Genomic DNA, 13,463 nt, shown 5'->3' with positions numbered 1-13,463 from the left:
AGATGAAATGAAAGATGAGAGATAAGATCGGATTATCCTCCTCGCTGCTTCCCAGATGAATCTGGTTAAAAAAATTCCCCGTGCGTCATTTCTTTTCTAGGCAAACCACAGATCGAAGATTTTGCTCGGTATAATGCGAACAGAGATGTTATCCTTATTTTCCGACAATTGAATATATACAAAAAAAAGTGGTATGAAAAAAGAACAAACTGCTTACGGGCGCCTAGCCTAAAAACTGATTGTTTAAAAAAAAGTAATGAGTCCAAAAAGGCCCAAAATGAGAAGTTATGGGCCCAAAAAGGTCAAAAAAAGAAAGGTTGCGTGCCCAGAAACTACTCACTGGCTGTATTTCTCTGGAAAGAATCATTCAGATTAGTCCCATGAGATAAAACTAGAGGCTTAGGATGATTTGGAAGTAAACGCAGTCTAATTAACATTCCTTCCCTTTTTCGCAATGTGTGCCATGATAGGACTCCTTCGTGTAACCCATCGATTCGTTTTGCAACATTCTTCCCCACATGGAATCAGTTCTCTTGTATTCTACCTATTATAGATATAATTTTAGTTTTACATTGTCTTGTATTCATTCAATGAACGTCATCAAAATGTACCTACCTACAACTGTTGTTGGAAAGGTTGTACTCCGCCAGACGGAGCCGGAGGTGGCCCCATACTGGAAGAGCTCGGAATGGCTGTCGTCGAAGCGGGAGATTGCGGAGACGGCTCTGGCGAATCGTCAACCACTGTGGATGGCATCGGCGAAGGTTGTGCCAGCGATAGTTGATTCTCCGGCGCAAGCGGATGTATGTCCAGATGCTTCTTGAGAGCCGATTTTTGACCGAAAGTGAGATTACATCGCTCGCAGCGGTACGGTTTGATTCCTGCGAAAAGAGGGAGTTTGTGAGGGACTCGTCAGGGAGGTTGAGCCAAAGTCCATACCTGTATGCGTGCTTTCATGCTCGATTTGAAACCTCCGTCGGATGAAGGTCTTGTCACAGTATGTGCATTTGTAGGGTTTTATACCTAAGATAAATTAATTTGTTGTTATTGAAGACAATCACTATCATAGTTTGAAACTCTTTGTTGCTCACCAGTATGTGATGTTTCATGCCTTGCTCTGTTGGCATGATCGGCGAACGATTTCTCACAGTAACGGCATTTCCAAGGCTTGTGTCCCGTATGAATTCGCATATGATACTGAAGATGGTATTTACCCTAAAATGAAACGCGAAAGAGAACACAAAGTTGAGGATTTTTAGCCAGAAACAGTTGTTAAGGTGATCAGGGACTCTCCAATAGTACGTAATTTAATAACCACATACAGTGACCCCACGCCGATGAATCACCTTAATTTTGTACACTATTTATGAATCACCGTGTTGATCAAATGAGTGATCCATAAACTGTGGTCATTTTTGCCGATTCATAAATTGTGGGGTCACTGTATTTGTTCCAGAGTGGGCGGATCTAGTGATCAAGAAACATTTTGCTTTGATAGGTGTTGCATCAACGTGTATCTAATGAATGCTTCACTGCAACGTCGCACCCAGCAAATGCAACAAACTATATCCCATCGGTGTAGAACGTCGCTTCAACCGATGTGTTGCACCACTGTTATGATGAAAACGAATTGTAGCACAAGTGTAACCACAACCGACTGTGTGCTAGCTTCACCAATACCGCTTCAGACAGATGTTTGTAAACAAATAACTTTAATACGGCTGTAAAGCTGTTCTTAGACGTCTTCCTTTTTGCTCGCATACGCTTTCAATGATCTCCATTTATACCAATCTATTTATTTGCATTTATCATGTAATTTAATTTATATACAAATTGTCAAATATTTAACTAGATAATGTTATCTAATATGACTATAAGCTATTATGATTAATCTTGCACCATATTCGCGTACATAGAGGCGTCAGAACTGATCTGTGTTTGTTTGTCTGTGTTTGTTTTTGCAAATGATAATCACTGAATAGTACGCGGTTTATCTATCTATCTATTGATACATTTTTCCAAGTCTTTTAAAGAAGAATCTAAAGTATTTCACATTTTTTGTTTATCTTCTATCTATCGACCACTTTCACTCATACGTATCACTTACCTTAAAACACTTCCCGCAAACCTCGCACTTCCATGGCAGCGTATCCGTATGCTGCAGCATATGATGCTTCAGATTGCAACTTCTCTTGAAACTCCAACCACATTCCTTACAAACAAAAGGTTTCTCATCGTTATGCACCGCATAGTGATTCTTGAGCTGAGTGGCCAGCATGAACCGCTTGCCACAGATCTCACACGCATGTGCTTTATCTCCGCTGTGCTTGCGCTCGTGAGTGTACAAGGCATTCCGATTCTTGAACTGTTTGCCGCAGATCGAACACTGCATCGACGACATGAAAATCCGGTACCGATGACGCTTCAACGACTGCAGCTTCTCGAACGTCTTAAAGCAAACGGGGCACTCGTGCGGCCTTGCCGGATTCTTCACCGTCGCTTTGTTACTCAAGTGTTCCTTGCTGTGCTCCAATAGGTCCTCTTTCGTGGGAAACATCTTGTTACAGGTCTTCATGCAACACGTTACTGGCCGTTCTTTCTGCTCTTCCAGATCCGGATCCGGAGCTTCATTGTACTTGGGATGATTGTGAGCATGCATTCGTCTTCTTTTGACTGTCGCAAACCGGTTCGAACACCGTGAACACTCGTAGATTTTCTTCGTGTGCAGTTTATCTGAGATAGCTTTGTGCTCTTGCAAAGCTTCTTTTGTTACATACCTGCAGTAACAAACATCGCAAGCAAATTTTTTCGACAAGTTAACCTTTCGAGTTTTCTTTGAATGCTTCTGATTACCGTGTTCCACCAATTCACTTCGGCATGAGAAATCCTTATAGCACAGACAACAAAAGTGTCTGCCGGGTTCAGCTTGTACGAGAGTGTAAACTTCTCTTTCAACTTCATCTAAGTCGGAGTTGAGTCCTTCGTTTTCTTCATCTACGTCGCTATCTTTCAGTGACTTTCGTCTCTTTCCTCGTTTGAGGTGTAATGATTTCTCATCGTTGATGTCTTCAGTTACTTCGTCGTAAACTTTCTGTCTGGTACTTCGTCTCGTCCTCTTCGGTTTTTCATCATCAGATTCCACAACTGTTTTCCGTCTGCCTCGATGTGCTGTTTTCACCAACTTTTCGTGAAATTCTTCATCCGAATACTTATCATCGCCCTTCCAATCGCTGTCGTTATCATCTTCAAAATCATCGGACTCTTGTTCGCTTCCAAGCGCATTGGTTTCCTTCGTATGCAATTTCCGCTCCAGCTCATCATCATCTTCGACTTCTAGCTTGACATCTACGTCCAGAGGAACCGGGACAAAATTACTTTCCTCATGGTTCGTTCCCACTTTGTTTACATTTTCCACCAAAATTTCCTCCGGTTTGAAGAGTAGCCGAAGTTTTCGATCTGCTTCACGGACTAAATTGGCAAAGGAAAGAATCTGCTTGACCGTGGTCGTACAATTTGTGCAAACGTACGATGGTAAACCATCATCTTCATTGATCTGAAACGCGATGAAATTAACTTGCTTGAGGTAACTTTGAAATTGAAAATTGGTCGGAATTTTTTACCGATACATCACTGCAGTTTACAATCACACTCGCTATAAAGTTATCTTCCAGTTTGGAGAAAATGGGAACCAGCTCCTTGCAGGACTCTTCGGCACACGCTCGACAAATGTTCATTTTACCGACATGAAATATCCAAATCCAATAATAATTTGTATGTTTTACATTTTAAGACTAGGAATTTTACTTTATTTTACAAGCATTAAAAACAGAATCAGATAGTATTTGGTTTGTTTACAAACAAATACTGAACACACACACACATACAACAGCAGCGCAGTTCAGCTTCGATAACATGTTTTGATATACTCAAGAGACTACAAAAAAGAGATGACATCTGTCAATTTTTATCATTATTTTATGTTGTGGATGATGTTCATTGAACATGATTATCATGATGTTCCTGTAACTGTAATGTTTTGTATCGACGCTCGGAAAAAACTCTTTCCCTTTTTGCGTCCACAATAAGCAATCGTTATCACGTAATAGGGTGTCTACTCATAACTAAAAATGAAATTCCCTGAGTTTTCCAGGTTTTTTCCAGATGAAATTTTAAAAGTTTATAATTTAAAAAATAATATAAAGAATGACTTAGGGTGTCATCGGCAGGTTGGTTCTCTTCGTCATGAGGATTTATGTCGGCCAAATTGCCTGAAACTTGATCATATTCAGCTTGGTTGGGAAGGATTTGATGCCAACTCTGAGTTCAACAGCTGAAACCTAGGTTTCAAAAAAAAACATGACAAAGAGAACAAAACTGCCGAAAATACGTAAGTTCCCCTGCTCTTCAAAAATCTTTCAAGATTTCTGAGCGTAATTCCTGGAAGTTCTTACAAAGTAACTTCCTGGCTTTCCACAAGATTCTTTTACGAGATATCTGTTTGAGTACGTCCCTATATTACTTTAAAAAGTTTTCCGATATACTTCCAGAGATTCTCGTTGGATTCCTCCTGAAGATCCATCCAAAACTATTCAAAGTTTCTTCAAGAATGTCATTGGTTGAGCCTCGTAGCCATATGGTTAAAGTCCGGATGGATGAGGGTTCGATTCCCACTCCGAGCGATAAAATTCTTCACGAGAATAGCTTCTTATCCGTAGTCACTCCGTGTTAAGTATCGTTCAATCGGTACAACCGACGGCTGAAGCCAGTGTCCGTGTCTTTTTTAGTGGTTTTCCGGGATAGTTTATATCGGGATTTTTACCGATAGTTTTCAGATATTTCTCTTGTTTTCCTCTCGGAACTTCGTCCGTAGCTACTTTGAGGATTCCATGAGGTATTCAGAATTCCTCCTTGGATGTCCTTAATATTTCTTCTCGGGATTACTGTTCCCTAGAACTTTTTTCGAGATGTCTCATTTTATCTCCGATTTCTCCTGAAGTTCCTGTCGAGATTTCTTCTATAACACTTTGCGGAGTTTTCGCAAGATTTTATTTGAATTCCCTCGAATATTTCTCCAAGAAATTTCTATAAGATGTTTCGTAAGTTATCTCAGGAGACATTCTGAGGAAACCCCGTAGAAGAATCCCTGCAATAATTTTCGGATAAATCCCTAAAGAAGTATCCAGAATCTCGGGATAATTTCTGGTAAAGATTCCTAGAAGAAATTTGGGAATAATGCAGAGAATATCTGTAAAAAAAATCTCAGGTGGATCACTGCCAGAAATCTGGTACAACCACAAGGAACAGCCTGGCTCTGAAAGAATGCAAAAGAAGAATTCAATGAGAAATATCAGCAATAACTCCTGTGTAAATCCCAGAAGCCACTCCCAGAAGCATCTCATGACCTGTATCGGAAGGAATCTTCTGAGAGAAGTTCCACGAGATACTCCGAGAGAAATCTCAGGTAAAACATCAAAATAAACCTCGCGAAAACTTTTAAGAAATTTCTGTAGGAGACCAGGAAGAACATCTCGAAGAAAGCCCAAAGCAATTGTTTGAAGATATCACAGGAAAAAAATGAAAGAAATCTCTTGAGGAACTCTTGTAGTAAATTCGTGAAAACTCCTTCAGAAACCCTTGGAGGAACTTTAGTAGAAACCCCAGGTGTTCGGATTACTAAGAACCAACTATTTTTTGTGAATCAGCTAATGTTAGCAGATCAAACTGTAATTATAATAAAGTAAAGAGAATAATTATATGTGAGCCCGTGTACAGATTTAACATAATTCAGTGTGTTTCGACTTACAAGTTTAGTTTGGTTTCTTCTCTTTTCCACTTCTTCTCCTTTCTTTTTAAGCGATTCACTGTCCTTCGTACACTCAATTTCCGAATCGTGCATCCGTTGTCTATGCGCCCCTGTATCGTACATGACATTTGTTTTGTTAGTTCAACATCTAATTTATGTGCATGAACTTACAATTGTGGTTGACTCAAAAGTTCACAGTCGTCTAACGTCGCACTACACTATCTTTCACAAATTTATCTAAATTCCAATTTCAATCACTTTACGCACTACCTATTACAGCTCTTATTTTGCTTCTGTTTGTTTTTGTTTATCCATCCGTCGATCTCTATTCTATCACACCCCCCCATCTCTCATTTTCAGATTCTCATTTCTCACTCTCGGTCGACCATAAACGCAACGCGGCAGTGCTGGCAGAACATTCCCCGGCCCGTAACTCTGTCTCGGAGTCAGCATCCGGCTCAGGGTTACCACAGTTGATTTCCATTCTAGCCACTGTCGCTTGCTGGTTTCTTTCGAATTGATTTGGAACCCTCGATCGTTGGAATCTTCTTGCTTTCCGTGTGAGCTTCTGACCGTCTATACACTTATTTTGTCTTCTTTCTTCGCTATACATTTGCTTCGATCTAGTTGAACGATCAGTCTCACTCCACCGTGTGTTGCAACCTTGGTTAGCTAGCTTCACTTTTGTCTCTTCGTTTTGGCTGATTTCTTCGAGTCCGGTTCGAACAGAATGCACATTTACATAAGTATGCGCTTCGGCTCTCCGCTTTTCAGATCCGTAAATTGTCCAACCCAACTTGGACCGCACAGCTATAGGTTCTCTCGCTCTCCCAATCCTTGACTCTAGCGGTGCAAAGAGATGGATATTGTCCAACCCGACAAGAACGGTGGGCACTCCAGTCGGAGAGTCTTCCACAGGCACATCAGCGAGATGGGCGTAACGCCTTGCCACCTCAGCGTACCGAACATCCTGTTTTGGTAGCTGTAGCTCGGTCACCGTACGCGCATTATGCAGAGAAAACTTCTCCATTGAACCTCTTGCAGACACCATCATTTCAACGCATCGAGATTCATTCTCGTACCGATTGATATTTCCGGTCCAAGTAACTATCAACGGCTCGCGAACTCCCTTTGCGTTTAGTCGCTTAGCCACCGTATCATCTACCAACGTGGCAGATGATCCTTCGTCCAGGAATGCAACGGTGTCGATCTGCCTGTTGCCTACATGTAGCGTGATTGGTATCATTCGGAAGATTACAGCGCAGTTCGAGTTAGCTTTTTGTAGCTGCACTGATTCCTCCACTCGATGCAATAGGGGATGGTGGTTACCTCGGCAGTCTCGCACATTGCATGGGATGCTTGAAAAACAGTGACTACCACCGTGCTTATTCAAGCAAATTCCACAGAGTCCCAGATTTTCCACCTTCTCCAACCTTTCCGCGATACTCATCCTTCGGAACTCTTCACAGTTCCTCATTACATGGTCCGTTTGACCACAAGACCAACAAGCCCGGGTGGATGCTTCACTGTGAGTTTCCTCATTCCACCTTTGGTCCGAATCATGTACATGCGAGGACTCTTTTCGGGGATACTCACGCCTACATTCACGATCACTCACCGACAGCGTACAAAACTCTGTAACTTCGGACACATCGGACACTATTTCTGTAGCAAAGTTCGTAAACAACCTCAGTGGACTGCTTATCTTCCCTCGCTTGTACCGCACCCATTCTAGTTTGTAGCTTGGCGGCAATTTGTCAACCAATTCTTGCACCAACATCGGATTATTAAGGTGGTCTTTTAGTCCCGCTGCCTCAAGATGGTCACATAACTGCTTCACCGTAATTCCGAAAGTGATGAACGTCTCCAACCTATCAGCTCGCGGTGCAGGAGCATTTCTCACCTTGGTCAACAACGTTTTTAGTAGTTTCTCCGGTCTACCAAAGAGATTGCGGAGATCGCATATTACGTCCGGCACGGACTCCGGCAGCACGAGTCGGCTTCTAACTGCTTCTAAAGCGTCTCCTTGTAAGCAGTCTTGAAGCCTCTTCAAGTTCTCCAAATTAGAAAAACCACACGCTACTGTCGTATGTTCAAAGCTGCTTATAAATAATGGCCAGACTTCTGGTTCTCCACGAAATGTCGGAAGGTGCTGGGACACCGCTTTCCGAGCGGCAAGCTGCTCCCTCGAAATTCGGCCAACTTTTGGCCCCGACCCGTAACCAACTTTGCTGCTGTGCATGCATCTGCGGGGGCTTCCGCGACGACTACTGCGAAAACTGTTTCTTACCCGATACTCTTCTGATGACTCACTATCGGTTGATTCAACGTCAGTATCGGTGGTCACTGCTATTTTCTTCACTGGTTTCCATTTCAGGTTGTAATCGGTTTTGTTACTAGCTTGCGGTAAATCCTTTTCGCCTTCTTGGTATTTCAACGCGTTGACCCTGCTCATACTGCTCTCAAATTGCTTTCGAATAGCATCCCGTTTCCTCAAAAAATCCTTCTCCGCAGCCAGTTGGGCATCCAGCATCTTTTGTTCATGCGCCAACTGCTGCATCTCCATTTCTCGCTGTACCTGGAGTTCCAGCTCACGCATCTCCTGCTCCTGTCTCAGTTGCTCCTCATTCCACGCTTTCTGCTGAGCGAGTAGCTTCCTCCGCGCCGTCATTTGCTTCATGAAAGTCTTCTGCTTGGCAAGTTGTTCTTCTTCCAGCTGCTTCTCAACTGGATCCACGTCGGAACCAACTTCCTGTTCGGACCCTACGTCGCTTTTCTGGCCGGACTTCTTACCACCTCGCTTACTGCGTCCTGCATCTGGAACTTTTAGCTGTCGAGCACTGGCAGAAACACACTTTCGACAGCGCCAATCGGTGTTGTCGATCTCTTGGTCTACTCCAGCACACGAAAAATGAGCCCAATGCTCACATTTTCTACATTGAACCCACTGGGTTTCAATGGAATCCGGTTCCGTTTTGGAGCAAACCAGACATTGTTCGTCCTTGGAAGGTGAAGAAGTCATTCCGAAGAATCTTATCGTAAACTTTTTGATTTTGTTCGGATTACTAAGAACCAACTATTTTTTGTGAATCAGCTAATGTTAGCAGATCAAACTGTAATTATAATAAAGTAAAGAGAATAATTATATGTGAGCCCGTGTACAGATTTAACATAATTCAGTGTATTTCGACTTACAAGTTTAGTTTGGTTTCTTCTCTTTTCCACTTCTTCTCCTTTCTTTTTAAGCGATTCACTGTCCTTCGTACACTCAATTTCCGAATCGTGCATCCGTTGTCTATGCGCCCCTGTATCGTACATGACATTTGTTTTGTTAGTTCAACATCTAATTTATGTGCATGAACTTACAATTGTGGTTGACTCAAAAGTTCACAGTCGTCTAACGTCGCACTACACTATCTTTCACAAATTTATCTAAATTCCAATTTCAATCACTTTACGCACTACCTATTACAGCTCTTATTTTGCTTCTGTTTGTTTTTGTTTATCCATCCGTCGATCTCTATTCTATCACACCCCCCCCATCTCTCATTTTCAGATTCTCATTTCTCACTCTCGGTCGACCATAAACGCAACGCGGCAGTGCTGGCAGAACACCAGGAATAACTCCTTTAGCAACTCCGAAAGAAATTCTGGGAAGATCTTCTGGGGAAGTCCCAAGAGGAGAAATCGTGTAAAATTTCCAAGAGCAATGCCGAAAGAAAATCCACGATTATCCCGACAGAAATTCTTATAGATCATTCGGGATAAATTCTGCGAAGATTTCTTTGAGCAAAACACTGGAGGAACTCCGGAAAGAAATAGCATCCCCGTGAAAAACGCCAGGAGAAATCGGTTGGAATTCAGGAATCCTGGAAGGAATCCGGAAGTATACCTTTTCGGAAAAAAATCAAAATGGAATACCAAGAAAAACAGCGTCAAAAATGCGGAAGGAATTTTATAAGAAATCCTGAGAGACTTTCCAGGAGGTAATTCTAAAGATGTTCAAGAAAGAAACTCTCACGGAATTTCTGGAAAAAGTCTTTGTAGCGAAATTTCTATATGGTTTTTATTACCAGGTTTTTATTTATTCATACGATCCAATGTTTTTTTCATCGGAGTAAAATTTCCCTGAATACTCAAGATATTCCCTGAGTATTCCAGGTTTTTTCCTGTTAAATAAAAATCCCTGAGGATTCCCGGTTTTCCAGGTTTTTCCATGTAGTAGACACCCTGTATGCACTACAGGTTCCAAGAATCATCGCTTTTTGGATGCTGTTCAGGTCGTTCCTCAAGCCCAACTTTCCCTTTTGACTACAGCAATGTCTGTCATGATCAATCCTTAATACCAAATACCCATTAGCGGAGCCAGCTTTTTCCTTTTTCTTTCTCATACTCCTATAGGACATGCAAGCGAGAGAGAAAGATGGGAGAGGGGGCAGCTTGCCTCCTCTTTCATCTCGCTCTTTCTTTTGCATGTTTGGGAGAGTGAGTGAGAAAAAAGAAAAAGCTGGCTCCGCTAATGCAAATACCCAAAGCAACCCAATTCTACTTACCTTAAAACACTTCCCGCACACTTCGCACTTCCACGGGTGCACGTCCGTATGCTGCAGCATATGGTGCTTGAGGGTACTGCTCCGCTTGGTACTGAATCCGCACTCTTTGCAAACAAACGGTTTCTCGTCCTGGTGCACCGCGTAATGGTTCCTCAGCTGGGTAATCATCTTGAACCGTTTGCCACAAATTTCACACGCATTTGTCTTATCGTTACTGTGAAACCGCTCGTGGTTGTACAAGGCATTTCTATTCTTGAACTGCTTGCCACACATCGAACACTGAACGCACGTCATGAAAATCCGGTTGCGATGCCGTTTCAAGGACTCCGATCTCTCAAACGTTTTGAAACACACCGGACATTCGTGGGGCTTCGAAGGGCTAGTAACCAGCGCTTTGTTGCGTATGTGTTGGTTCTGGCCATGTTCCAGCAGTTCCTCTGTCGTTGGGTACGTCTTACTGCAAGTCTTCATACAACACGTTACAGGTCGCTCTTTCGGTTCTTCAATGTCTGGATCCAACGCTCCTTGATACTTGGGATGGTTGTGGGCGTGTGAACGCCTTCTCTTCACCGTCGCAAATCGATGCTTGCAACGCGAGCATTCGTAGATCTTCTTCGTGTGTAGCATAGCCGACATAGAGTAGTGTTCGTCTAAGGAATCTTTTGTCATGTACCTACAGTAACAAACATCACAAACGAACTTCTTGGAGTAGTTAACTTTCCGAACTTTATTCGAGTGTTTCTTCATTCCGTGGTCTAACAGATCAGCTCGAGACGCAAAGTCTTTGAAGCACAGACAGCAAAACACTCTACCTTCTTCAGGATGAACTAGAGTGAACATTTCCCGTTCGACTTCATCCAGATCGGAGTTGCCATCGTCATCCCCATCATCTTCTTCGTGAACTTTGAGCGACTTCCGACCACTCTTTTGCTTCGGTTCTGATGGATCTTCTTCGATGTCAGTTGACTTCTCTTCGTCGCTAGTTTTCATTCGAGTTCGTTGTCTAATGCTCTTCGACTTCTCTTCTTCGGCATCTAAGCTTATAGCGGAATGTTCGACTTCATTCAAATCGGAACTGCCATCATCGTCATCTCCATCATTTGCTTTGCTAACTCTAAGTAATTTCCGATCTCTTTTTTGCTTCGGTTTTCCTTCGAGGTCAGTCGACTTCTCTTCGTCGCGAGTTTTCCTTCTAGTTCGTTGTTTAGTCCTCTTCGGCTTTACTTCTTGTTCTGAATCTAGGCTTGCAGCGGCGACTGTCCTCCGTCTGGTGCGTCGTGTTGGTTGTGTTACCTCTTCTTCCTCAAGTTCTTCACCTGATGACTTGCCATCGCCCTTCCAATCACTGTCCGCATCGTCATCAAACTCATCCGAATCTTGCTTATCTTCCAAACTGTTTGTTTCATTTCCGCCTTGATCTACATTCAATTCATCTTCGACTTCCAGCTTCACCTCAACTTCCATAGGAATTATAATGAAGTGCTCATTTTCCGTCCCCTCTTTTGATGTTTCCGGCTTGAATTGTAGCCGCAGCTTCCGATCTGACTCACGGACTTGCCGAGCGAAGGAGAGAATTTGCTCAACTTTGACCATGCAGGCTGCACAAACGTACGACGGAAGTCCGTCGTCTTCATTGATCTGTAAAAAGGTCACGCGTCATTTGAAATGCTTCTGATTTGCATCTTACTGAACCTACCGTAATATCACTGCAGTTTACGATAACATTTGCGATGAATTTTCCATCAAGTTTGGAGAAAATCGGGACCAGATGGACACTGTCCTGGTCGGCACACGTGCGACAGATGCTCATGTTTGCACTGTTAGAATTCATGCCTCGTCTTAACTAGTAGGAATCAGATCGTTGATCACTTCTGGAATCTCCCAATATTGAGTTCAGCTTTTTCGTGTTTAAATTAAGCTGCCGACCTAAGTAAACCAATTACCGAGAATTCAACAACCCAGAATTCAGTAATAATTTGTGTCGATTCTTGCTAAATAACAGCCGTGTGCAGCATAGTTGTTCCATGTTAATAGGAAATCTCATAGAACATGGGACAACTATGCTGCACGCAACAGATAACTAAATCTTAGATGGCAGTTTTTTTAGGCTGTTGTCAAGTGATTCATGTTTTCTCTTGTCCTGGGCACATGGGTGTTGAAAATTTAAATGCGTATGCCTTTCTAGAATCAAATATTATCCCGTATCGAGGGTAGATCACCTTGGAATGGTGCGTTACGGCGTAAGATTTCAATTTTGCTATTTTCCAGCCTAAAGTGGGAGCATGGACTGAAACTCGATGTGTTTTTGTGATGTTTCTGTTTTATTAATGTTTTGACTTTTACTGCTAACGATTTCTGTTTTTATTTGTTTATTTATTTTTTCCTCTTCAATCTTGTGTTAGTCAAACATTTATTGACTGCCTCAATCCTTCGGCCCTTTCAATATCTTCAGTATTGATAAGAAGATGTGTATGTTATTTATATTTTTGTTTTTGTATACTAATATACTTACTTTCAGGAATAGCAAGGTAAGTTCATTCAACAGATCTGTAAACCATCCATCAATAATGTCAACTGCGCTCTAGATTGTCGAATAGAGCTCCTCATAACAATCCCACCCTACTAACACAAATTCCATTTCCTTAACGTCTATGGAGATAGTTTCGGTACCCTGTATCTTCAAGTAGACGTTAAACTAACATTCCTACCCTTTCCTAGCGATTGTAAGGACGTGGCCAGGTATACAATGTGATGCTTGTTTCGACCAACTCTAACACGTAGAAAAAGGCGTTAATCCCAAACGTTATTTATGCGACACTACGTGCAAGATTTTTCAAAACATATGAAGCTGAGCATTATAGAGCCACCCACGATGTGTACAATCGCCTTTGCTATGCTAAGCTATGCCTTTCTAGATTCAAATATTGCGATTTAGAGGTGGTACAAGCGCCATAATACCTTGCTTCAACCGTAAACGTCCAAGGTGTCCCACAATTTAAATATTCAAATAAATTTGTTATCAATAGTCGAGTTCCAATAAAACAAATGCAGGTCCTCAACATCTGATAATTTTCTCAAGTCAGGTTTCAGCTAAACTTTCGTTACAT

The 13,463-nt window shown here is 42.2% G+C and overlaps 1 protein-coding gene across 1 annotated transcript; it reads right to left on the bottom strand.

Moving 5' to 3' along the window:
* Positions 1–559: 559 nt before the first annotated feature.
* On the bottom strand, positions 560–12,444 carry LOC109408732 (zinc finger protein 845-like). Its single transcript, XM_029858272.2, has 6 exons — positions 12,053–12,444; positions 10,357–11,994; positions 2,108–3,553; positions 1,092–1,215; positions 940–1,023; positions 560–881 (listed from the first exon to the last, which is right to left on the bottom strand). The coding sequence occupies exons 1-6, from the start codon at positions 12,185–12,187 to the stop codon at positions 616–618; spliced, it is 3,693 nt and encodes a 1,230-aa protein (XP_029714132.2). The 5' UTR covers positions 12,188–12,444; the 3' UTR covers positions 560–615.
* Between the last annotated feature and the right edge of the window lie 1,019 nt (positions 12,445–13,463).

This window comes from Aedes albopictus, chromosome 3 (assembly GCF_035046485.1).
Source record: "Aedes albopictus strain Foshan chromosome 3, AalbF5, whole genome shotgun sequence".
In the NCBI taxonomy this organism is placed as follows: Eukaryota; Metazoa; Arthropoda; class Insecta; order Diptera; family Culicidae; genus Aedes; species Aedes albopictus.
Note: the sequence above shows the minus strand (reverse complement) of the source record. Positions and strands in the feature narration are given on the sequence as shown.